Source organism: Lissotriton helveticus, chromosome 9 (genome assembly GCF_964261635.1).
Source record: "Lissotriton helveticus chromosome 9, aLisHel1.1, whole genome shotgun sequence".
Lineage (NCBI taxonomy): Eukaryota > Metazoa > Chordata > Amphibia > Caudata > Salamandridae > Lissotriton > Lissotriton helveticus.
This window is the reverse complement of record NC_136070.1, coordinates 75794370-75821220: the sequence shown is the minus strand read 5'-3', so window position 1 is coordinate 75821220 and position 26851 is coordinate 75794370. Positions and strand designations below refer to the sequence as shown.

The 26851-nt window shown below is 45.3% G+C and overlaps 1 protein-coding gene across 1 annotated transcript in view; it reads left to right on the top strand.

Annotated features, from left to right (window-relative positions):
• The window catches only part of SPTB (spectrin beta, erythrocytic), a 271974-nt gene extending 257184 nt beyond the window's left edge, over positions 1 to 14790 (top strand). Inside the window, exons 31-35 of the mRNA XM_078659516.1 lie at positions 3033 to 3102; positions 5872 to 6116; positions 6546 to 6719; positions 12014 to 12056; positions 14499 to 14790. Of these exons, the coding sequence (XP_078515642.1) occupies positions 3033 to 3102; positions 5872 to 6116; positions 6546 to 6719; positions 12014 to 12056; positions 14499 to 14654 (688 nt within the window). The 3' untranslated portion in view covers positions 14655 to 14790. The remainder of the gene's footprint in view (positions 1 to 3032; positions 3103 to 5871; positions 6117 to 6545; positions 6720 to 12013; positions 12057 to 14498) is intronic.
• Positions 14791 to 26851: the final 12061 nt, after the last annotated feature.

The following is a 26851-nucleotide window of genomic DNA, read 5'->3' as shown; positions in this document are numbered from 1 at the left end:
AATGGGTTATTCCAGGCCCCCACCAACTCCCAGAGCTCACCCGTTGCTTCCCTCAGCCTAGGTCAGCCACACGCCCATCTCTGCCCAGTAACACCCCGGGGAACAGAGGCAAGAAAAAACTATCACAAGCAGGGAACAGAGGCAAGGAAAAACGATCACAAGCAGGGAACAGAGGCAAGAAAAAACGATCACAAGCAGGGAACAGAGGCAAGAAAATCACGCACAAGCAGGGAACAGAGGCAAGAAAAGTGAAAAATACCAGCCGGCTTCCCGCTGCTCCTGCTCCTCCTCTGCTGGTGCCTGGGCCCGCTGTGTGCCACGTTGGTGCTGGCGGTGCCTGCCCTAGCTTGGCTGGTGCGGGACGGAGCACCCCATTGACCCCCGGGGCCGCGTGGTCTTCATCACGGGCTATGACTCCGGCTTCAGGAGCCTGCTCACGCACCGGCTGCGGCTCCTCAGCACTCTCCCCTGGGGGGCATGAGGGGGTCCCGAAACCTGGGGGCTCAGGGGAGACAACATGCTACATGCTTTTCCGTAAATGGGGCATGCTTTACACAGATATTGAAATGCTGTGTAGTGCCCTGGCCAGCACACGGCGCAGAACAAGGCCTGGTGTGCAAACCACAATCAATCGTCACACGCGCACGAGACACCAGCAGACTGCATACACGCATGTCTCCCCACGAAAAGTGAACACCATGATGTCTTTACACTCAAAAAGTGTGTGATACGCAATGCCCCGTGACTCGCACTAGGCTGGGGACACAACGTCCTGCTGTCATGCAAAGAGCTTCCAAGCACACACCTCAGGCTGAGGGGTAAACGAGGACAGCCGAGGCCCACCCACAGGCACAGGTCTCAACGCCTGTCAGCCGGCACCAGGGGCCGCGTCCTCTCCAGAACATCCACTTTAACAATCACATCCAAAACAAGCTGGAGGCGGGTTTCACTCGGTGCCGATGGAGGAGCATGAACACGCGCAATTGAGAAAACACCATTACTTTGTGCAAGCATTACAGCTACACGCACACACCACAGCCTCCAAGCATCCACACGCACACACCACTGCCTCCAAGCATCCACACGCACACACCACAGCCTCCAAGCATCCATACGCACACACCACAGCCTCCAAGCATTACAACCACACGCACACACCACAGCCCCCAATCATTACAGCCACACGCACACACCACAGCCTACAAACATTACAACCACACGCACACAGTACCCTGCAAACACAACCCGGCCACACACTCCCCACTGCCGAAGAGCAACAAGCCACAGATACTGTACACAACTCTCTTAACTCGTGAAACATCCCTGACTTGTGTACACAATTAATCACACGCTGGGAAAGGACACCCTGCCAACGCTTGCCGCACAAACACGCCCAAAAGACATATTTGCAACTGCACAGGCCCCGCCATAGTTCCCACCCGGGCCTGTAGAGTTACACACACACACAAGTCAGGGAACGCAAACAAAAATGGCAACTTCACGCACTCCAATCCCACTGGGAAAAGAACAGACACTACAACAACACGACCCCTCCCCCACCCATCACTACCACCACCTCAAAATCACCAGACACGGAAGAGCAGTGACAGAGGCCGGCGGCCCCCACGACACACCCACCCCGAGTTCCAATCCCACCCAGGCACTCTCCCACGGTGGCCGGAAGTGAAGCCCCCCCCAGGGGGATGCTGGCAGGGGGTCGGAGGCCAGGCTCACCTGAGGGTCCCGGGGAGCAGCGTCTGGAGGCAGGAGGCACCGACCGGAGGGAGAGCCCGAGAGAGACAGGGAGGGAGGGCCGAGAGCAGGGGGAGGAGAGAGGGAAGTGAGGTCTGCGAGGGAAGTGAGCCCAGCCCCACCCGCCTAACTCACAGCCGCGCGGAGCTGACCCCACCCTGAAAAGTACAGCACCACACCCAGGAGGAGGAGGGGCAGGGAGGGCAGAGAGGGGGCGAGGGAGGGGGCACCCAGAGCTCAGAGAGGAAGAGGGGGCGGGGGACGGAGGAAAATAAGTGAAGAGAAGGGAGATGCATGAAAGGAAAAGTAGAGCAAGAAGACGGGAACCAGGCGGCGGAAGGGGGCAGTAAAGGCGGGCAGTAGGAGGGTAAGAGTAAGGAAAAGGGAGCGGCCAGGAAAGTTCATGGATAAGTTTAGACCTCAGTGATGAAAGCAGAGCACTCGAGCGCCGGTTACCTTGGAATCTGCTGGGCAGGCGAGGCTTTCAGGTGGTCTCAATCCCGGTCGGCTTTTCTTTCGGGACACTCCCCAGCCTCGGCAGCAGCTCCGCTTCCTGGATGAGTGAGGGGGAGCCCTCGCAGGCTGGGACCAATCCCAGCGCGGCCCCACGATGACGTGGTGGGAGTCCCTACAGTCGGGAGCCAATCCCAGCGCAGCAGGCCGATGACGCTGCCGGAATCCCTGGGGGCAGGCACCAACCACAGTGCTGCACACCTTTGACAGTACAGGAATCCGGGCCAACAGCTGTGATGTTTCTTGGCTCTTGTCTCCTTCGCGAACCTGGCCCGCTGCAGTGAAATCGGCCAATACTTCTTGCCAAATGGAGGCCGGGGTCAGGCGTTTGCTGTTCCTTGTAGAGGACGGCTTTAGCGAGACGGGCAGCAGGAGTCTGTAAGCCCCGTCCTTTTCAGATTGGGGGGGCGTGTTTTTTGTTGAGTGACTGAAGACGTCACGGAGAGAAAGGACAGCAAAAAACATGCCCCTCAATCCGAAACGGACGGGGCTTAAAGTGACAGACACAGCTCTTCTCCAATGGCTGGCCGCCGTTTAGAAAGCCAGCCAATGGAGAAGAGCTCCCTACTAGAAAACATAAAATCTCGCCGGCGAGACTGCACAAGCGCAGCCTACGCAGGCCGAGACCTAAAAAGGAGTCTATGCCCTGTGGGGCTTTCAAAATGGCTCTGTTATGTCTGAATTGCTAAATTGAGTTATTTAGAACTTAGAGGAATAGCTTATTTTATTATATGAACTAATGCTTCTTTTTATTTACGTTTTTGCAGACATGGAGAAGACAGAGATACTTATGCTTCAGAACAACATAGCCGACAAACAACAGAGCTGCCCACACTGGTTAGTTTCCGATTACAATTCAATGTATTGTTGTTTGCAGAAAAATATAGTATACACTGTATAAAAATACACATTGATGTTTTAAGAACTCATAGTTTAACGCCGGCCTCTGTAAGAATCTACAAACAAATTGAGTATTGAATGCATGTATGTTACTCTTGTAACCATTCCTACTGTGCCAGAAACAGTACCCCCAATTGATCTAGATATCCTCTATTGATTTGACGAAAGTGGGGTCCTTTAGGGATTTGAAGAGGATACACTAGTCTGTTGGCATTTTAAGATCTGGTTGTGCATGGAGTGCTGTTGTAACATTTTAATTCTGTCGCAGTGATAAATTAGAAAATACACCGCTAGACTCCATAGAAAAACCTTTGATAGATCAAGAGATATTTATGGCGCATCGAAGTGCATGAGCGGGGCACGGGGTGGTGCAAGTCAGAGTTTTAGTGGTTGAATAGTAACATAAAGATTCAGTTAGTGCCAGGTTTACAAAAAGTAACAACATCTGTTTCCAACCACTAGTGTGACTACATGCCAAGTCCAAATAATAATCAGAATTGAAATAACCAAGTCCTCAGGCATCATATGGAGGCGCCAGGATAGATTAAATACTTGTTAGCGCAGGTCAAGCAAAGTCATCCTCAAATACAATATCGGGATCGGACTCGGAAATAATTAAGAGTAAGTTTGCTTCGAGGAGGCAAGGCATATGGTACACCACTAGATTTCAAGAGGGTCTGTTGAAAAGGGATCCCTCACAAAGAGAACTGTTTTACAGCTGGGCAGAGAAATGTAAGACATAACCATAAATCATTGGGTTGCAGTGCATAAAGTAATTGTTGTGTCACTGGACCAACAATATGGACTCAAAAATACAATAATGTGTTAGCTTCCGACACTACAAAGCTCCCTTCCTGAAATATTAATAGATTTTATGGAGAGGGCATGCTTCTGCAAGCCCAAGGCTGCATCCTGTGGCCAGAAAAGTGTGGTTAACCTAGAAGGTTTCAAGCTATAAAGTACAGTACTTACAGGACAACTTACAGGACAACTGTCTGCACTTGTCAAATGAGGGTAAGTATTGGGCCCAAGTTCACGTTAATTGCAGCTGCACCAGGCACTGTTGTGATGATACCAGGAAATTTAGAAACAGTCGCTTTTTCAATGGTGATTGGTACAAATATCACAAAATCGATTCAGATTGGTGCAAAATGAAGCAGAGTGCAGGGAGTGAGCAGCCTACACCTCAAATGATCATAATGCAACCAAGCTAGTCACAGTAACATGCAAAGGTTTTATGACTTCCACAAAAGATAAAAGCATTACAATGGTACAAAACCAACAGTAAGTAAGCGCCTTAGCAAGTCATTTCCATGGTTTAAATAGGTTTCTTATATGTGTGAATTCTTCCCTCTCCTTGACATTTACTTATACTAACCACCCCAAACTGCTACAGGATATCATTTGTAAAACTGCATATGGACAATATTATAGCATTGTTGGTGTAGTAAGAAAGCAGTTGAGTTCAATGTCTTCCCTTTTGTCTAGATTGTATTAGCCCCAATCACAATTGTTATCATTGATGATTAGACTGAAATAAATAGTGACCTGGTCCCCAGAGCTGCACCAAGCTACCTCCTACTAAAGAAACTTCTCAAAACTGCAAGCTTTCAGAAAGCCTTTGACTAATACGGCACCTGGTCCGCAAGGAATGTTGGGTGTGATGTGACTAGATATTTACCTCTATTGTACTGCTTATATATAATCCATAGTTATCTGTAATCTCCTTGCTCCAATCTTATCGCAAGATGACAACCAACACTTTATGAAACTCTGAAAAGCATAAATATAATGCTTCTGTCCCCCATCAATTGACTTATTCTATGGGTAAAGCACAGTTAGATCATACCGTATTATCAAAAATATTACAAAATAACAATTACATTGAAAATGATAAAGCACAGTGTCTGTATTTACCCACATTTTCTCAGTATCTGGTAGTTTTACATTTTCTATGAATGCCAATGACACTTATATTAATGGAAACTGAACAGAGAGAGGCTGATGTTAGTAGATTCCTAGTGGTGAGTAGCGTTGTCTTGCCATCAAGCATGTTTCAGTCTCTGAAAAGCAGCTCTAGACAGGCCCTTTTAGTAATACCTCCAGCTCCCTGACTACCACTCACACAAACATGGGATTCTGTCACTTCCTGGTGGCAAAGAATTGACTTATACCAAAATTAGGGTCTGACTTATATCTTGGCGGATGAGTCACAGCGGTGACGGATATACCATCCACTGAAATAGAAATATAGTATATTCTATGGGATTTAAAGTTCAGCGGACTGGATATCCCTCACCGTTGTGACGGAGTAACCCTTCTGCCAAGTTCTAAATCAGACCCCAAGTCTTCCCCATTTCTGCAGAGGTTGGAGGCAAAGGGCTGCAGCCTTCAAACATCTTTTGGCCCTGTGCTTCTTCAGGTGCCTGTGGTAAAAGATTATCAACAGGTACCGATGCCCCTTTTATTTACCTCTGCAGAGGTGCATACACTTTTCCTCTGTTAAATCCCAACAGCTGTGGTCAGAGGACACCTGACAATATCTTACTTGCGTTCTGTTTACTTTCTGATGCTGACTTCTGAATCCAAAGTGGGCACATCAAACTTGCCTTTCCTTAGGTTCCCTTGTTTGCATGATTACTAACACAGAATCCAGGACAGGGTGCTATTTTCATACCTTAATAGCCATTATCTTTTCACTATTAGGCAGAAGATGTAGAGACCGATCTAGTGGAGTTCGGCCAGTCAGATGAAGACGCTGAAATGGAGACTGAAGGATTGACTGGTCATGAAGAACTAGAAGGGGGAATACATCACAGCACATTGCAAGTACAAACAAGCGAAAAACAAGAGGCGTCCACTCTCCCAGAAAGTTCCCACAGCATCCAGATGAAAGGCTACCTTGGGCGCAAACATGATCTTGAAGGGCCCAACAAAAGGGCTGCAAACAGGTCTCGTGTACACTTTGTATTATTTGATCACACACATAAATTATATATATTTGTGAAAGCAGTTGAAATATCCATCTGTCTAATGTCTCTGAGAATGATTTATGGAATTAGTTATACTATGCTCTTTGGTATTAGTTATACTATGCTCTTTGGTATTAATTATACTATGCTCTTTGGTATTAATTATACTATGCTCTTTAGAATTAATTATACAATGCTCTTTGCTATTAATTATACTTTGCTCTTTGGTATTATTTATAGTATGCTTTTGGGTGAAAAATTGTGCGACAGGAGAAGGACCCTCTGAATTGTTCTTGGCTCATTGATGCTTTTTTGAATTGATGCTGAAGAACTTAGGAATTTGAACTTTGTATATCATGAAAACTGCCAACCATACTCAACAAAGCTGTGTACTTGCAATGGTTGTAGGTCCTGGACTACTCTGTACTGTGTGCTCCAACACAACGAGCTGTCATTCTTCAAGGACCCCAAGAGCTCAGACTCCAGTGCACCATTCCACGGAGAAGAACCCTTCAAACTCACCCATGCCACGTGTGAAGCAGCGAGGGATTACAAGAAGAAGAAATATGTGTTCAGGCTGAAGTAAGTGAAATATTCCTGGTTATATTAAGACAAGTGGAATTTAGAGGTTTAAAGAACATCAAAAGGGGGTAAAATGCAAACCGAAGTAATCCCACTTTAATCCTGAAACTTGATTTGTTTTAAACTTGTTTATAAACTGTGAGGGCGTGCATACCCGATTCGCGCTCCGTCCCATTGCGCTCATTTTTACAATATAACTAGAACACTAGGGAAACACAGGTTCGGTTCCCCTTCGAGCAGCACAGTCAACTTTACTTGAATGAATCCAATCAATCAAAACCTTTTGTTAAACTTTCAACTTGTTCATTTTTTCAAATTACTCTTCATCTCTTTCGTTTTAATTATTTCCATCCATTTCATCCATTCGAATCCAACGTGAAGATGTTTCATGCAAACACAGGAGACAAGATGGTTTCCACATGTCACGTCTTTTATTTGAAAAACACCCGATGCATTTAGGGATTGACCCTTCCTCGGGGGTGTCTATAATATAATTAAAACAATCCATGTATGAGACCACCATCACAGTTGTTTACTCATTGAGTGCACTATTCAATAAAAATTAGCACCATTTATGAAGACGCAAAATATTTACCATACAAGAGTTAGCCATGTTGCTATTGTTACCATTTGTCTCTTAAACACTAATTTTGCATATCATAAACAATCATAATCCCCTCTGCGAAACGCACACTTCAATATACAATACCATACTGTTCCCCTATTTCATTTAACGCTCCTCTGGAATCCCATAAATGGGTCATCCTTCTAATACCCTTACCATGCCATCTGATCTATATCCATTATTTCACAACCCGGGCTATCGATGTGCCAACTCGTTTTACACAAGCACCCAATCTTTATATCACGTCAAAATTTCTTCATAGCCGCAGCTTACATGTTGTTACTCGTAAACCTTTTAGTCAACTGTCCCATGCTATTTAACCTTTAGGTTACTCCTCCCCTCCTACAGCCAGGTGGTGTGTCACGAGTTTTGATTGCAAGATTCCATTGAACAATGGACTTTCAGTGTTAGAAACCCATCCTGCATAGCGTGATTTGAGTATATCCTACACATCCCAGAATGCCCCCTCCTGCGCTTCTCGTGATATTGCAATTGTATATTGATGTGTGCGTTTCGCAGAGGGGATTACGATTGTTTATGATATGTATAATTAGTGTTTAAGAGACAAATGGTAACAATAGCAACATGGCTAACTCTTATATGGTAAATATTTTGCGTCTTCATAAATGGTGCTAATTTTTATTGAATTGTGCACTCAATGAGTAAACAACTGTGATGGTGGTCTCATACATGGATTGTTTTATTTGTATTATAGACACCCCCAAGGAAGGGTCAATCCCAAAATGCATCGGGTGTTTTTCAAATAAAAGACGTGACATGTGGAAACCATCTTGTCTCCTGTGTTTGCATGAAACATCTTCACATTGAATTTGAATGGATAAAATGAATTGAAATAATTAAAACGAAAGAGATGAAGAGTAATTTGAAAAAATGAACAAGTTGAAAGTTTAACAAAAGGTTTTGATTGATTGGATTCATTCAAGTAAAGTAGACTGTGTTGCTCGAAGGGGAACCGAACCCGAGTTCCCCTGGTGTTCTATTTAGAGGTTTAAGCCATACTGTACACGCAGGCGCTGTTATGGCATTATCGTGAAAGGTTGTGGTGACATACCACAAGACTGGAGATGCAGTGTTTGTGTATGTTTTGTTGAAAGGATGTGATACTCTACTATGCTAAGTAGGCCACAAGTAACATGCATTGAGAAAACACAGGGTTTCAGACAGTGCAACATTGAACAAAACTGACCACAAACACATTTTACTATGAGGCTAGACCAAGGATCATCAATGCAGCTTGAAAACTGTGTATTTTCTAAAATACTCATAATCCTATTTACTAAGCCTCCCCACCTCAATGCTGTATTCAAAGAATTTTACAGGTCTGCAGTTCTGAAAAAGGGTGTATTATAACAGCATTGCTGATTGCTGGGGACACTATGCTGGGTGAAGGGATGGCCCATGTCTACATCCAGATAGGGAGTCAGATAAAGAGGAAGAGAGAAGGGTAAGATGAGAGAGCAAAGGCATCACGATGGAAAAGTTCAGGTCCATCATTAACTGCCCACGTTTGCAGCTTGAGCAGGGGATGAGTTTCACTTGACAGTTCTGTGGAACTGGAAACATTTAAGTTGTTTGCGGGTTCTTTGACTTTGATATGAGACTCTGGTGTCCAAGAAGCCCATAAACATGATATCTTCTCGTGTAAGGGAGGGAGGGAGGGATGGACAGGAGGGACAGAGAGAAAGGTGGTGAGAGAATGCATCAGTAAATGTAGAGATGGATAGAGCAATGATGGAGAAAAGGACGTTGGGTCAATGGGTGGAGAGGAAGATTAAGGAATGGATGAAGAGAAGGGTGGATGGAGAGAATAAAAGATGATGGATGGAGAGTAGGATGAACGGATGGAGAAAAAAGAATGATGGTTGGAAAGATGTATGGATGGGAGATGATAGGATGGATGATGGCCAAAAAGCAAGAAAGGAATAAGACAAAAGAATGGAGAGAAGTAAGGATAAAAAAGATGTAGAGAAGGACAGATGGATGAAAAGGTACAGAAACAGTAGAAAGGAGATGGGAAATCAAGATAGAAACAAGAGAGAAGGGTGGAGAGAAAGAAGAACAAATAAAGAAAGATGAGAGAAAGAACAAATACAGAAAGAAGGATGGAAATGAAGGAGGACAAAATACTGCAAGAAGCAGAGAGAGAAGGAAGGACTTTTCAGAATTCCCTCAGGTGAACAATCACCTAAAAGACTGCTGGATCACTTGCTTCACCCAGTCGCTCAGAGCTGTTTGGGACATGGTTAAAATTAGGGGGGTTATTATTTTTCTGACTACTCCCTTGGAAAAGAGCATTGTATTTGGCCATGAAGTTGAACTATGAAACATTTCATGAATCCGACATGGGGCCCTGGCACAGTCCCCATGTGGGATTCAACAATTTAAAAAGTTGCCATTTTCTTGCCCTAGCCATTCAGTGCCTGCAGCCTGTCTCTGGGTTACATGCCTGGGTGTAGGTGGCATTTGGGCTTTGTGTATTCCTTCCAAACAGCCACACATATTGAGAAGCTTTGGTGTGACTGCATGGGCCATCACTAACAGGATGGGAAGGAGGGGCTGGATCCAGCACCACTTACACTTGAATAGGTTGTGTTCTGTCTCCACGCAATGGCTGCATACCCACTTTAGTTAGTGTGGAACCTGGGTCAGGAAAGCAGGGCATCTGTACACTTCAAAGGCAAGCCTTTAAAACCTTCTCCCCACTTCTGTATCACTGTGTATAAATACTGTACTTCAGACATTAACTCTTCAGTACATCTCTGGGCCTGTGGATACAGGAAGAAGGGCTGATGTGCTACTGAAAAGACTTCGGATTCGTTCAGTGTAGTGCACTCGGATAACCACATATGAGACACTAACTTCTTCAGAGAACGCTTACAGGCTCGGCAAGCATGGTTCAACTACAAACCTACGGAGCCCCTGATGAAGGGCCACTCCCCCAAAATGCTTTGTGCAGAGTTAAATGTCCAATCATGAATGATTAATGTTATGATGTAATAACACATGATTACATCCATTGGATGCAAGCAACTAAAAGTATCGAGAAATTGAACTACTGAATAAAGAAAGAATTTCCTGAAAAACTGGACTAAAGAATATTTGCATGATTTATATTGTGATTGAGTGCATAAAGGTACGCACATCTGGGATAGAGGTCCGTATTAACCCACTACTGAAAAGACTGCCACTCTGGTGCATTGCTGATCTGAAAGAACTGCTGCCCTACAGTGCTGACCTGCTGCCCTCATGCATGAGTGAGAAGACCTGGACCTGCACCTCTTGAACCCAGATCGCAGAGTGACTCCTAGGGCTAGTTCGCTGACCTCCCGGTCTGAAGCTTTATGGACACAATAGACTTCCAGCAGCCTTGCACCTGGGCTTTGCCATCTGTGAGTGTACTCTGCCAAGTTGTGCTACCCTTGAAAGTGAGCCTAAGCTGCTTGCCAGCCTATGTGGATCCAACAGATTGACGCATCTCTTCTGTTGCACGGTGCAACCCCGAGCAGAACCGACACATCTCTGCTGCTGTGTGGATTGAACCCATCAGAAAGACCCACAGTCTGCAATGTTTTCGGAGCCGTTGCTGCCTAACTCATCCTCGGTACAAGTCCTCGCACCGCTTGTTGACAGGAGTCTCGTCGACACCACACCGCAGCATTGCAACTCACCGCAAAGGATACATCGCCCCAACTGCATGCTGCATCCTCGACCCAGGGCTTCGCATCACAGGCCCCATGGACAGGACCCTTGTGATGATGCAGGCCCTCACATCACAACCTTGCTTCACCTCAGAATTGACTCATCGTTCTGATGCGGATTCTCGCAACACTCCACAAACCAGGATTTAAGGTTTTTTGTTCAGCGGGCCTAACTGGGTTTCTGTCGCTGGCCTGTGCTTTATCGTGGTTGACCTGAACTTGTGACTTTGTCCCGGTCCAGTGCGACTAGATAACCCCAGTTGGCGCTTTGTGTTTTTTGAATCTATTTTTACTAAAATCTTTAAACTTGAATATCTCCAGTTCTACTGATTGGATTTTTTGTCATTTTGGTCTTGTTTTATTTATTATTAAAGGAACTCCTATTTTTTTATTTGGTATGTTATTCTTTTTGTGTGGTGTTTCCACTTTATTACTGTTTGAAGTGTTGCACAAAAACTTTACATATTGCCTCTAAGTTAATCCTGACTGCTCTGTGCCAAGCTACCAGATGGTTGAGCACAAGTTAATTTGAGTTTTTTTGTTCCTCGCAATAACCAGGATTGTGGTTGCTACTTGACCAGGGCTCGCACCCTAGTCAACCAACAACCTAATTTCTTACAAATATCAATTCATACATTTCATCAGATAATATTATTACTGCATTAGACTCAAATTTAGCCCCAAACTCAGACCAAGGTTTGTGGCTTGAATGGGACCAATCCCTCATGTAAAGATTTGGACTGCACGGTGGTGATTGATGCTAGTCAATACTCTGTCTATGCCCTTTAACTGCATTTGCATTACCCCACAGTACTGAATACCAGCACTGAGCACAGAGCGGGCATCCGTGATGGGTGAAGGAAGAGTTATAGTCCCAGTGTTAAATACAGAGTGTTACATTTATATAGCTGGATTGCTGGAATTTACAGAAAACATGTTTTCTTTTTCAGACTGGACAATGGCAGTCAGTGGCTGTTCCATGGAAAGGATGAGGTAATTAATTCATATTTAAGATATGTGTTACTTGTAACATAAGATTTTAATGTCTGATTAAATTAAGTTTGCAAGGTTTTGCTAAATTGTGAATCAATGCAAACAGCAAATAAGGCATAATAGGCCAAGAAACCAGTGATGCGAATGTGTTTGAAAAGATTACACCTCGCACTTACCTGCACACTTAAATGTACTCCTGAATTAAGAATTTGTTACCAGTGTGAGAAAGTGGACCATGATACTCCATTTGTACAGTGAGGGGTGAGTAGGAACAACAAAGATGTTTTTAGAATTGCGCTATTCCCAGAATCTCACGTGTGAAAATCCCTGAATGGTAGAAACTCCCCACCCATAAGGCCTGATGACTTTGCCTGTCCTACTCTTAGTTACTCCTGAGTCCCAGATCCCCCAAGTAAAAAAGGAGCACTGCATGAGTACATCACACCTCCTCATAGCAAATCTTTATGAATAAGGTCCATATGATTAGGGAAGCCAGGCGCTAGCAATAAAGGTACGTAAAATACCACTGGATGATCAGGTGTTGTACATCTGTGCAATGTGTAGACACACCTGCACATCGCAGGGTTCACAGAATATTTGAGAACCGGGCCCTACTATGGTATACACTGACTACAGCTGACGGCGGCCTGCACAGGTAAACGCGGTTGGGCGGGGCAGGAGGGGGGGAAGTTGACAGTATAAATATATATGTGTGTGTATATATGTGTGTGTGTATATATATATATATGTCATGTGATCAAGACCGGGTTGTCCCGGTCGAAACGCGTCATGCTGCCAGAGTGAAAGAGGAATAAAGCACTGAAACTTGAAACTTACACGGAGTGGTTCGTGCCTGTTTTGTTGTCGGGGATTCGATACCAGGAATCTTTCTTTATATATATATGTGTGTGTATATATATATCTATATATATTAATTTTTTTGCATATATATATACACACACACACACATACATAACTGACGAGTGGCTTCATAAAAACTATATCTGAGATTTCTACCTCCCCACATCTCATTCCGTTTTCGGGAATGTTTGGGGCATCCCCAATTAAGAGTTTTACCCCATTCTCATGGACACCTTGGTCTCCCTATCTCTGCTCTAAAAAATATATGAGTTTATCCCAAGCCTGCTCTACATTCAGGAGCATCTACGGATTCCCTATGCTTAAGGGCCACTCTGCACTGAGGATTCTCCCTTCTCTAGTTTCCTAGATTCAGGAGTAGCTCACAAGAGGCCTCAAGTGAGTTATGATGCCCTCCACCCTTGAGATTCAGTCTGCTTTGAGGAATACCGAGGGTTTCTCCTTCCGATGATCTTCTACATTCAGTGGCTTCTAGGCAGCTCCTTCCCTCAAGGCTCACTCTGTGCCTAAGGTTTCTCCTTTCCCCAGTCTCCTGCATTCAGGGGCTTCTAGAGTTTACCTTTCCTCAAGTGTGACTCTGCACTGTGGAATACCCAGGGTTTCTTCTTCTAGTCTCCCGAATTCAGGGGCTTGAGTTTACCTTTCCTCAAGTGTGACTTTGCACTTAGGAGTAGCCAAGGGTTTCTCCTTCCTCTTGTCATCTGCTTTCAGGATCTTCTCGGGTATCCTTTTCCTCGAGTGTCACTTTGCACAGAGAAATTCCTAGGGTTTCTACTTACTGTGGGTTCATGCATTCAGGGCCATCTAGGGTTTCCCTTTCCTCAAGTGTAACTTTACACTCAGGAACTTCTGAGTCTTCTCCATCCTGAGTTTCACCTAGAATTTCCCTTTCCTTAGTGTTGCTCTGCACTCAGTAGTATAGGAGGCTTGAGATCTAGGACCTGAAGATGTCTGAACAGCATTCCCCTCATTCAGTGGCAGTGTTTTGAGGGTTCAGAGAATGTCTAGACTTCATCCCACTCTCCTAGCCTCCTGATGATTAGAGGTTCACAAAAGACCTCCATGATAGACTTAGAGGGAACCCCGGACTGGGTACAGATCTCACAACCAGCATCCCACACTATCCAGGTGGTTTTTCAACAACAGTCTACTGGAGCTAAGCATGCACAAATAGCACTCCAGAGAGGTTCAGATCTGCAGAGGACTGAGACAGAGGAATGAGCCTGTTTCTGGCCTTGGGGACCATAAATAATTGCCTAACCCCCCTCAGAGTCCCACATCATTTAGAAGTCCTTCTCAGAGCACGGGCACTGGTAGCAGTTTAGAACCGACGGTCATTAAAATTCTCACTTGTATTAGCAGGATGTTCCACAACTGTGCCACCAAGACCAATTCAACTCTAATAAGTGCATAACAAATGCTTATCCATTTCTACTTTGGGTGAATTTTTCATGTTGGAAGTAGACCTCTCAGTTATATCCTACAGTTCATAAATAAAACATCTTTAATCTCAGTGCTCAAGAACAGATGAGTACTTTCTCATGAATATTTTGATTTTTGCAGGACGAGATGGAGCACTGGATCCAGGTGTTGACGTTGGCCATCGCATTGGCGCATCCCCAAAGAATGACACAGAGTCTACCTCTGCCCTCAACCTCTACTGCTGAGGGCAAAAAAGAAAAAGAAAAGAGATTCAGCTTCTTCCCTCCCAAAAAATAAAAAAACATGAATCAAAAAAAAGGACAACTCCATGCATAACACTCATTGGTGCTGTGAGACAACGTGCTGTACTCTATTCAGAAAATTGTTACTTTAGATAAATAAAGACGATTAGTCTGTTTTGTTGAAAAAATTACTTCTGAGCAGTGTTTTTGTAATCTTCCACGACTCAGATGAAGTACGTTAAGCTGGATTTCCACGCCTACTCATGTAGCAAAGTCTTTTGAGACATTAGTTTAATCATGAGTAGCCGAGTGTTACAATACGATGACAGAAATTTAGGCATTCAGACCTATTGTCAAAATTAAGTATTTCCTTACAAAAGCACAATCTACGAATACTGGTTAAGAAAGAAGGAATGAATATACTTAGGCTGGAGTACAAGTGCGTGTCAGAACTGAGTGCAAACAAAGGGCCAGGAAAAGACTGCTTACAATCAGTTTTTTCACTTAATGCGAAGTTTCGAATAGTACAATGGAGAATTATCTCCAAAAAGGGGTCTTTGCGTCTTGTGGGGTTGGTGCGAGTCGGTGGAGTAATTGCTAGCTGGTGGAACCAGCTTGGGAAGTCAGTGCCAGCGTGTGAAAGCAGGGCCAGTTGCTGGAGGTCATGTCCGCTGGTACAGGTTGGGCATGTTAGTAGAGGTGGTGCTAGCTGATGTGGTCTTTGCCACCTGGTGGAGTCAATGCCTGGCGAGAGTCAGTACAGATGGATGTGTCGTGCCTGTTGTGGAGTCCATGCCTGCTGGTGAAGACGATGCGTGATAGAGTGTAGCTACCTAAAAGCTTCACTGCCTTCTGTTGGAGTCACTGCTTATTGGATGTCACTGCCTGGTTTAGTCAGTGTCAGCTGGTGGAGGTGGTGCCTGGTGGTAAATTTGACCCTGGTGGGAGTGTGTTGGTCTCTTCTGCTGGAGCCGGTTCCTTGTTTGGTTTCAGTGATTAGTGGTGGTGTTGGTGCACAGTGGGCAAGTCTGTACCAAGTGAAATGTCGATTCCTCCTGATGGGGTCGGTGGCTGCTCATGGAAACACTGGAAGATGGTGTCAGTTCCTGCTGGTGAAACTGATGTCTGCTGACAGTATTCTCTCTATTCACTTGGAGGAACATGGCTTATTGCGAGTGGTTCTATTTGCCAGACCAAGGCCATAAGAAATCTGAATAGACTCTAAAGTAAGACAAATAGTCAGTGAGCTTATTTGGCATTGGTGAGTCAGTGAGACTGAATCAACAGTATGGCTGTTAGACCTGTCAGCCTTGGGGTAGACTTCCCCGAAAAGCTTTGCCTACTTACCTCCATTTTTGGTGCTGTAACTCAATTTTGTTGGCATAGGACTTTTGTTGGCCATAGGCTGACCAGTGCTAAAGTGCTTGTGCTCACTCCCCGAAACATGGCTACATTGGCGTACAGCTGATTGGCATATTTAATTTGCTTATAAGTTAGAGTAGGGTAGAGTGGTATGCCACATACCCAAGCCCTGTTAACTAAATGCTACTAGTGGACCTGCAACACATGGTGCCACCCACAAAAGTAGCCCCTTAAAACATGTCCCAGGCCAGCCATTGCAGCCTCAATTAGTTTTAAACTGCCATTTAACTTGTCAATATAACACCATTATTTACAACAAGGGGTGGTGATGGACAGAGTCTCTGAATTAAGCAGAGTACTCTCACCCAGTCAAGAGATCAGGGCTAGATCCAACACCGTTTTTTAGCTCATTGCACCATCCCAGTTTCAGAACCTGGCTGTATGCAAATTAGTCTGTCCCTGGCCCAGTGCATCATGGGAACAGGGCAGACCAGACTACAAAAGCCAATTCTTACACTGGGAAGGAAACAAGCTTCCGGGGACCGGTTTCTGGCATTACAGCCGTCTTCGGCCCGGCTTGCTTGATTCCTGATGGTGCAATGAGCAAGGGACTCACATCTGAGTATACCCTTCCACGCTTAGGGTGGACAAAATTATTTACAACAAGGGGTGGTTTCCTTCCCAGTATAAGAATTGGCTTGGTAGTTTGGTTTGCCCTGTTCCCAGCATGCACTGGGACAGGAACAGACTAATTTGCATATAGCCAGGATCTGAGCTGGGATGGTACATTGAGCTAAAAAACGGTGATGGATTAAAACCATGATCTCTTGACTTGGTAAGAGTATTCTGCATCATTCAGAAACTCTGTCCATCACCACCCCCCTTTTCCAAAATCGTTTTTATCCACACTATGTGTGGGAGGGTATGCTCAGACGTGAGTCCCTTGCTCATTGCACCATCAGGATTCAAGCAAGCCGGGCCGAAGACGGCTGTAATGCCAGAAACCGGTCCCCGGAAGCTTGTTTCCTTCCCAGTGTAAGAATTGGCTTTTGTAGTTTGGTTTGCCCTGTTCCCATCATGCACTGGGACAGGATCAGACTAATTTGCATACAGCCAGGTTCTGAAACTGGGATGGTGCAGTGAGCTAAAAAATGGTGTTGGATCTAGCCCTGATCTCTTGACTGGGTGAGAGTATTCTGCTTAATTCAGAGACTCTGTCCCTCACCACCCCTTGTTGTAAATATTTTTGTCCACCCTAAGCGTGGAAGGGTATACTCAGACATGAGTCCCTTGCTCATTGCACCATCAGGATTCAAGCAAGCCGGGCCGAAGACGGCTGTAATGCCAGAAACCGGTCCCCGGAAGCTTGTTTCCTTCCCAGTGTAAGAATTGGCTTTTGTAGTTTGGTTTGCCCTGTTCCCATCATGCACTGGGACAGGATCAGACTAATTTGCATACAGCCAGGTTCTGAAACTGGGATGGTGCAGTGAGCTAAAAAATGGTGTTGGATCTAGCCCTGATCTCTTGACTGGGTGAGAGTATTCTGCTTAATTCAGAGACTCTGTCCCTCACCACCCCTTGTTGTAAATAATATAACACCATGACAAGTCTTAAACTCCCCTTTTATTACATATGTCACCCCTAAGGTAGGCCCTAGGTACCTCACAGGGCAGGGTGCATTGTAATTTAAATGTTGGACATGCACTTTTAAGTTTTACATGTCTTGGTAGTAAAAAAAACCTCCTAAATTCGTTTTTCACTACTGTGAGGCCTACCTATCCCATAGGATAACATTGGGATGCCTTATTACATTTAATACGTGCTAACTTTTGATAGGGACCGAGTAAGCATGTAATGTTTGCTATCAATAAAATTGTAATTCAAAAATCCTCTTTAATTGTAAAGTCAGATTTTAAACTACATTTTGAAAATGCCACTTTTAAAAATTGAGCATTTTCCTGCCCTGAGTCTTTTAGTGCCTGCAGCCTGTCTTAGGTCACATGACTGGGTATAACTGACAGACATTGTGAATTCCTAAAAGACAGTCACACAATAGAGGGATTAGGTATGCTGAATGAGCCATCTGCTGGTAGTTTAGGGGGGTGTAGCTGGGCACAGCCCCACTTGCAACAGCATAGGCTGTGCTCTGCCATCACACGAAGGGCTTGTCACATATAAAGTGTCACGACAGCGCTGTTTGGAGCCAGGGCAGGGGAGTCTATAAATACCAAGCACTTCAAAGAGAAACTTCTCCCAACTTCTAAGGAGGCACAAGGTATTCAGAAAGTTCACTTTCTGGATCTGTAAAAGGACTCTCAGAGAACTGCCTGCTGCTGTGGCCTGTTGTGTACTCCACAAGACTGCTTTGCCACACCTGGAAGGACTGCTTTGCTGTCTGAAGCTTGCCTTGAACCGTCAAATGCCAGCACTACGTTTTGAGCCCTGTATGTTCACCTGAACCCAGGACTACCAAAATGACTCCAAGGGCTAGATTGCTGGCCTCCTGTTCAGAACCACAGGGACATAAAAGGCTCCCACAGCCTTGAACCTGTGCCTGGTCGCAGTATGAGTTGGTCCTGAACCCCCAAGTGGTCTCCCACCAGTCCTAGACGCTCGGTTGTGGTGCTTAAGGTGCCTTGATATCCAAAATCTAAAACTTGGGGTGGAAAAATGTTGGCCATAAACTGCTCAGAGAATTATAGAGAAGACCAGGGCCCACCTGCTTGTCGATCCGCCAGGTGCTAAGTCGGTTGGCCTGATTTCGCTGTTCAGCCTTCTTTTGCCAAAGGGGTATCTGACCTCCTGGAACTGTCTTTGGCTACAGCCGTCTGCCTTGTCCTGCTGGAGATTTTCAACTTCCAAAAAAAAGGCCAAACGTAGGATTCTCTACTGAGACTTCGTCCAGCAGCTCCCTGACGATGACACTCTCTCCTCAGACACCGCCTGCAGCCTTGCACCACTGAACTTTACGTTCTCAAAACATTTTTCTTGAAAATTCTTCTAACCACCGACCGGGCCCAATCTACATCTTTTATCCGAATTGCGCTCCATTGCGGTCAGTGATATTTTTCGACTTTAATCCTGTCTCACGCGACCAGATGTCCATGGTTGGTGCTTTGTTTTTTTGGCTGCTAGTTATTACTAAAAACTTTGGAAACTCATGACTCCGATTCTATATGTTGGATTTTTGTTGTTTTAGTGTCAAATAATTTATTAAAACCTACTCTATTTTTCAAAATTAGTGCAGGATTATTCTTGTGTTGTGTTTTCACTTCATCACTGTTTGATTGCCACATAAATACTTTTCACATTGCCACTAAGTTAAGCTTAATTGCCTTTTTGCGCCAAGCTAGCCAGGGTTAAGCACAGGTTGATTTTGTGTCTTTTCCTGGTTCACCCTGTCAGGGATTGTAGTTGTTGCTTAACCATGGCGCATACCCCAGTCAATCAACAACCCAATTTCTCACAATGCCAGTGCTGAGTCAGTGAGTACGGCATTGCTGAGACAGTGTGGCTGAATCTTCAGTGTGGCCCTGTCGGGTCAGTGAGACTGAATCTTCAGTTTAGAGCACAATCTCGATCTGGATTTCAAAGTGCAAGATCACTGCTGGGTACCGGACCCCTCCGTCAGCCGTGGCTGGGAGTGGGAGGACCTGCCGGGCTGTGACGTGGGGAGAGGGAGGGGCAGGATGGGGGGTAGTAATGTATGGATTATGGAGCTTTACAAGTAAGTAAACATATAAATAAATAAAACTAATTTCGTTGTGTGCACTGCATCGCATTTGGTGGTGCAGTGCACGCAACGAAATTCGTTTTATTTATTTATATGTTTACTTACCTGTAAAGCTCCATACTCCATACATTACTACCCCCCACCCTGCCCCTTCCCCTCCCCCTCCCCACATCACAGCCCGGCAGGTACTCCAACTACCGGCCGCGGCTGCCCTCCGTACTGCAAATATACATCACAGTGAGAAGTGGCTGACCATGCAAGTCTGTTGCTCTGTCAGAATATGCTGTAAAATGAATTCCGAGGTATGGGAGTCATCAGGCTGTAAGTCAGTCAGGCCACAAACCTCAGCCGCACTTTGTGATACATGGTACCGATAATGGGTGTTGGCTGCTAATACAGGTGGTAAGACTGTCACATATAAGCAGTGGTAAATCCCATTTCATGAAGCAGATTTAGGCAGCAGAATTCTATCTTTGTGCAATTGGCACATTTGTGGGTGTTCAGTTACATTTCCAGACCCAGGACCCTCCCATTTTTTATATGCAAATAAGATAAATTGTACATGCCGATTTTATGATCATTTTCTGTTGGGCGCATACAATCTGTGCATGAGAAAGTCGCTCACCCTCAGGGTATGTTTCGCTAGAGGTGGGCGAGTCACAGAAGGCTCGAGACAGATAGCTGGATCTGTCTCTGGCTTCACATAATGTTCCTCTTGGACCCAGGAGCCCAAAACAAGAAGAACTTTCATTTGACTAGTGCCTGACAATCACACTCTAATCTCATGCACCAGGAATAAAACACAATGTAGTGTAGTGACCTTTGATGTAAAACAGGCGAGAGAACGAGATGCACATCTACTGGCTGCATGGCAGTTTCAAACCCCAGCTTCCCCACTTGACCACATTGTGTGATTCTAGACAAATATTCTATTTCATTGAGCCTTCTTTTCTTCATTAACACATATGAGATCATCCTCAAGTATGTGAGATCAGGAAGCGCACTGTCCAGAAAGCTCTCATATTTGATTTAATTGACTATACTCTTGTTAGACTTATAATAAGACTCCAGCTCATGACAACTGGCTCACCTCTTTGTTCATTGTCGTCTGGGCGGAGGGGCAGGAATGTTTCTAAATCAATGTTTAAAAACTACCCCTTTTAATAAATGCATCTCAAAGTAGCAATATAATGGCATGTAGTAAAGTAAAGTGGAATGCTACTCCATGTTGAACACATACGCTTCTCTGAATTTTGACTGGACTTTGTCATATTCTTACAGGATATTTGTTGAATGATTTACATGCCAAATATTTTAAGGGCTCGGGTCGTGCACAGGCTTTTAGAGTCAAGCCTGACCCATGGCTCGGGTCGCCCTGTTAATTTGTTGGCCCGGCCACTTCTATGTTTCACCAGACAAATCTGTGACAATTTTTCCCCAGAATTAGCCAAGACCTTTTGACTTTAATAGAATTATATTATAGCATATTTACTTTTAGTGACTTTCAGCTATTGGTCTTTTATTGTTTTATTCACATTTTCTTCAGCCCACTACATCATACAGCATGGGCCAATGGGTCAGACCACTTCAACTAATGACTAACTTTACTGTGAGTGACGGCATTCTTCCCTTTCACAACCTCAGACAAAGTAACTCCCTTCACTACCAAGGGCTAAAATTCACAGGCTCCACCCTGGCCATCTTAGATTTTTATTTTATTTATTTTCAAAGGTTTTATATAGCGCTACTGGACCCAAGAGTATCAGAGCGCTTTACAAGGATGGTGAACATAATGAGATCAAATTAACAATTAAGCGAAAAGAGTTACAGTATGATAATGCATTCAACAGGGCTAAGGGGGGGGAGAAACAGAGAGATAAAATTAAGTGGAAAATGAATATTAAAAGTTATGAGAGAGAGGGGGGTGAAGAGAGGGGGAGTGAGAGAATGAAGGGATTGAGAGGGGGTGGGAAGAGGAGTGGACAAGGAAAGAGAAAGGAGTGAACATGGTCAGAGTCAGTAACATTAGATGCCCCAATACTTGTTGAGAAGAAATACTTTATTTACTTTTACCAATTTACTCTCAAAATAATAACACCTATTTTTAGGCACTAGGACACAACTTAGTGTGCGGTGTGCGCAGTGGCATAGCGTAAAGAGAATAGGCCCTCCGGCAGAATGTGAAGAGGGGCCCCTTTGTCTCCCATATCTATCCCACAGATATTCATTGGCCTTAGACTGAATGGGACCCCCTGAAGGGTTGAAGAGTTCAGCCCCACCCCCCCCTATACATGTACAATATTATTAAATGTACCTGCTGCACTAACCTGATCTGATGTTTATAATTTCTGCACGGGCAGTTTTCTCTTTCACCACTAGAGAGCGCCCTCTCCCTATGTATCAAAACCGTGCTTTTGTCCCAGTTCCATTCTCTCGCTGTGTTATCGGAGTAAACAATCCATATAAACTTTCTTTCCACGGACTATTCTGTGGGATGCAAAAAACTGTATATATTCAGTTTGCTTAGATAGCGCCTAACAATGGATCAGTATAACTTTGAGTTAATCAATGACGTCACAGTTTATATGTTTACAACTGCATTATTGTAATTAAATTCATAGGTGAAGGGTCCTGAGTCGCGCAGGTCGCGCTGCACGTGGATGACGCAGCCAAAGTGCTGGGCTGGTGAATGGAGTGTCCGTGATTTGGACCTCACATCCGTTGTCCGTGAGGATACCTTTTACGGACGCCTTTTGTCCATAATTTTGGCCATCACAGGGAGCAGCACTGCTCCCCTGTCAGAGGCCTTACCTCCCTGATGGGGGCGCCTCGCGCTCCTCCTGGAGCACAAGAGCAGCCCCTCCCCGCCCATTGTCATTCTGAATGCGGCTGATTGCCACATACTGAATGACAATGGGGCAGTCTGGGCTGGTAAAGCAACTGCCTCCTCCTGCCTCAGTGTACAGCAGGGCATTCTGTTAGAAAAAAAGGTAAAAAGCTAATGCTGCAACGTTAGAAAACAGTTTATATAACAGTTTATATAAAGAAACCTGTAAAATAAGTTAAAAAGAACAGGTTATCTTCTTTCACTGTCTCATCATTTTTGAACTGGAGTATTTTAAATATTATATTCAACAAAGCCATTGTTGCTGCTTTTTTATTTTAAGCAACTAACAACCATTAACAAAGCCAATAGTCCTGGCCTGTTGTTGGTGTAATGATACTTGCAGTATTATATAGCTGGATGCAATGACATAAACCACATAATACTAGTCGGGCGGAACACTATGCTAAGCGGTGATTTTCCGCCTTGGTGTTTTAAACCACACCCTTAATTACATCAAACACCCCCTTTGAAGAGAAGAGACCCCCCCAGATTTTTTACACAACTTAAAGCCTTGGAAACAACACCGTGTCACAGTCACCTCACATCCCGGCACTGTGCATCATGCATGACTCATGACTTCTACGTTTTCAGACTGCCTATGTGCAGGGGCATAGTGAACTTTCCCTCACCCCGCCCCTTGCTTTAGGAACTACAGCAAGGTGAAGTTCTTGATGGGCCTCTTCTGTCTGCAACTCTGTAGACAAAGGCTCAGCTCATAATGTGAAAAGGTGGGTGAGTAAATAAGTGAAGGAATGTGTGAATGACTGGATGGATGACTGAAAGGATGAATGGATGAATGAAAGGGTGAATGGATAGATAATAAAAGAAAGGATGGATGGATGGATGAGTGGAAGTATGGATGAGAGAAAAGGTAAATAGTTGTATGTATGGGTGAAAGGGTAGGTGGACGGGTAAAAGGGTGGGTGGGTGAAAGGATGGATGAGTGAAAGCTTAGATGATGGGCAAGTGAATGGGTGGATGGATGAGTGAAAGGATGGATGGATTGAATTGATAGGTGAAAGGGTGTATGGATGGATGAGTGAAAGCGGTAGGTGGATGGGTAAAAGGGTGGGTGGGTGAAAGGATGGATGAGTGAAAGCTTAGATGATGGGCAAGTGAATGGGTGGATGGATGAGTGAAAGGATGGATGGATTGAATTGATAAGTGAAAGGGTGAATGGATGGGTGAGTGAAAGGGGGTATACGGACAAAAGGATGAATAGATGAGTGAAGAAGTGAAAGGGTACATGGATGAGAGAATGGATGGATGGATGGATGGATGAGTGAAAGGATGGATGAGTAATATGATCAATGGATGGAATTAATGAATGGATGAGTAGATGGGTGGATGGATGGATAGATAAGTGAAAGGGGGATGGGATGGAGAGAGAAAGGGAGGATGAATGACTTAAAGGGTGAATGGGTGGAAGGATAAGTGACTGGGTGGATGGATGAGTAAGTGAATGGATGGGTGAAAGGGTAAATGGCTGGATGGATGAGTTAATAGATGGATGGGTGGAAGAGTGGATGGATGACTGGATGGATGCATGGGGTATAAAGGGTGGGTAGATGAATAATGGATGGATGAGTGAAAGTGTGGATGGAGGGATGGATGAGTGAAATGATGGATGGAAGGATATATGGTGGATAGGTTTGCAAATGGTTGAATATGTTTGGATATAAATGGGCACATAATGGAAGGACAGAATGAATTGTGAAAGACTGAATGATAGATAAACGAATGATTACACCTTGTAGCACCCATTATCTTAAGTAACATTTCCTATACATTGACTTTCACGTTAATCTGAGTCATTGTCTCTATATAATGTGTGTGATGTAACGCACTCCGACACCCTGCCCTACATAATTGGGATGAGTAACACTATAAGAGAAATTAAATACACATGAGAGACGGTCTAAGTGAAGATGAGGGGCACCATTGAAGGGTGGTAGCAAGGCAGGACTGGCCGGACCGGGCATCGGGTGTTTCCCTGGGAGACTGGAAAGGGAGGGGAGCGGTTTTGTTACTGGTGGCTGGCACTGCAAAGTTCCTTCTATATCCACTATTTTCAATCAACAATAAAAGCGGCTCACTTATATTCAGGCGTGGTTCACCATTGTCTGGTGACTAATGTACCTGCTGGAGTGAGATGCGAATTTTGAATAGTCCAAGGTAGCAAGCTGCGACCATACTGAAAAAACGTGAAGTGCACGATTGTCTCAACCTAATATAAACTTATTTTGACTTGTACTTAGATGGTTGTCTATTTACATACTTATATACTATTGAGTGACCACCTCTGACGTGTCTGTAAAACTTACCTTTTGTCCCAAAGTTTTGTCCTGAATTTTGACCTTTTGTCCTGAACTTTGTCCCTTTGTCCTGAATTTTTACACTCACTGTCCTGAATTTGCACCTATGCCAGTTGGTCACCCTAGCTCAACTCCCTTTAGTAGGCGTGGTTACCTTACAGGTGACCTGTGGCGTAACACAAAATGATCCCGCCCCCTACGCAAAACATGATGAGGGCCCCCAGAGTTTCCCACATGTCACAAATATTAATTGGCCCTGGTCTGAACGGGAGCCCCTTGAGGTGTGTGAGGCGCTAGCGCCGCAGGGGCTTGCATAACGCCCCTGCGGGTGGCGCCTGTGAGGGATCGGTGTGGGCAAAGCGTAGGGTACAGCCCCCTTGGAGAGGGCGGGGCTTGCTGTCCTGTCCCAAAGGACACTACATAACTCCCAAAAACCAGCATGAGGTCAAAGAGTCCAACAAGGAAAAACAAAACAAACTGGACAAGGACAAAGTCTATCAGTCTCAGAGTCAATCAGCAGTAAAGAAGAAGCTGCTGGGTAAAAATGTGGGCTGCAACTGGGCGTGGGGCTAGAGTTCATAGGGCAACCTGTTGGTGAGCCGGGGAAGAAGTTCACCTTGCTAATGTGTTTGAGAGTTCGTGGTCACAGTGGTGGCAGTACTTACCTGCCAAAGACTGCCTTCAAGAGACCTGCAAGCTTTTCAACCAGTTACTGCAGCATTCCTCTGGGCCGCATTCCAATCTGGTGTCCTTCACCTTTCGCGTAGTCGCCCTGGATGCATCACCACAGGATGGCGTGTGGGCTGTGTTGGAGTTGTGAGTGTGTGAATTGGTCACCATAGGGCGGTGTGCTGACTGTGTTGGGGTTGTGAGTGTGTAGATGTGTCACCTCAGGACTGTGTGAGGGCTGTGTTGGAGTTGTGAGTGAATGGATGTGTCGCCACAGGGCTGTGTGTGAGCTGTGTTGCAGTTGTGAGTGTGTGGATTGGTCGCCATAGGCCGGTGTGTGAGCTGTGTTGGGGTTGTGTGTGGATGCATCACCATCGGAAAGTGTGTGGGCTTTGGTGGGGTTGTGAGTGTGTGGGTGTGTCACCACAGGACAGTGTGTGGGGGTTGTGAGTGTGTGGATGCATCACATCAGGACGGTGTGTGTGTGGGCTGTGGTAGGGTTGTGAGTGTGTGGATGTGTCGCCACAGGCCGGTGTGTGGTCTGTGGTGGGGTTGTGAGTGTGCGGATGTGTCACCACAGGACGGTGTGTAAGCTGTGGTCGGGTTGTAAATGTGTGAATGCGTCACCATTGGACGGTGTGTGGTCTGTGGTGGGGTTGTGAGTGTGCGGATGTGTCACCACAGGACGGTGTGTAAGCTGTGGTCGGGTTGTAAATGTGTGAATGCGTCACCATTGGACGGTGTGTGGGCTGTGGTGGGGTTGTGAGTTTGTAGATGTGTCACCACAGGACCGTGTGAACGCTGTGTTGGGGTTGTGTGTGAATAGATGTATCGCCACAGGGCTGTGTGTGGGCTGTGTTGCGGTTGTGAGTGTATGGACGTGTTGCCACAGGACGGTGTGTGGGGTGTGGTGGGGTTGTGAGTGATTGGATGTGTCGCCCTAGGACGGTGTGTGAGCTGTGTGAGGGTTGTGAGTGTGTGAATGCGTCACCGTTGGATGGTGTGTGGGCTGTGGTGTGGTTGTGAGTGTGCGGATGTGTCGCCAGAGGACGGTGTGTGGGCCGCGATGGAGTTGTGAGTGCACACCGCATGGACTATGTTCAAGATGTGCTGAAGACTTTCTCTGGATACCAATGGGAGAAGCAGATTGATCATCATTGGCGGCTGTTGCTTCAGAGCGCCCTGATCATTTTTCTCCCCTGGAGTAGTACTGATGGGACTCCAGTCAGATCATGAGTCACCCTGTAGGTGTCATCATCCATGTATTTCTGAAAGGAACTGGAAGA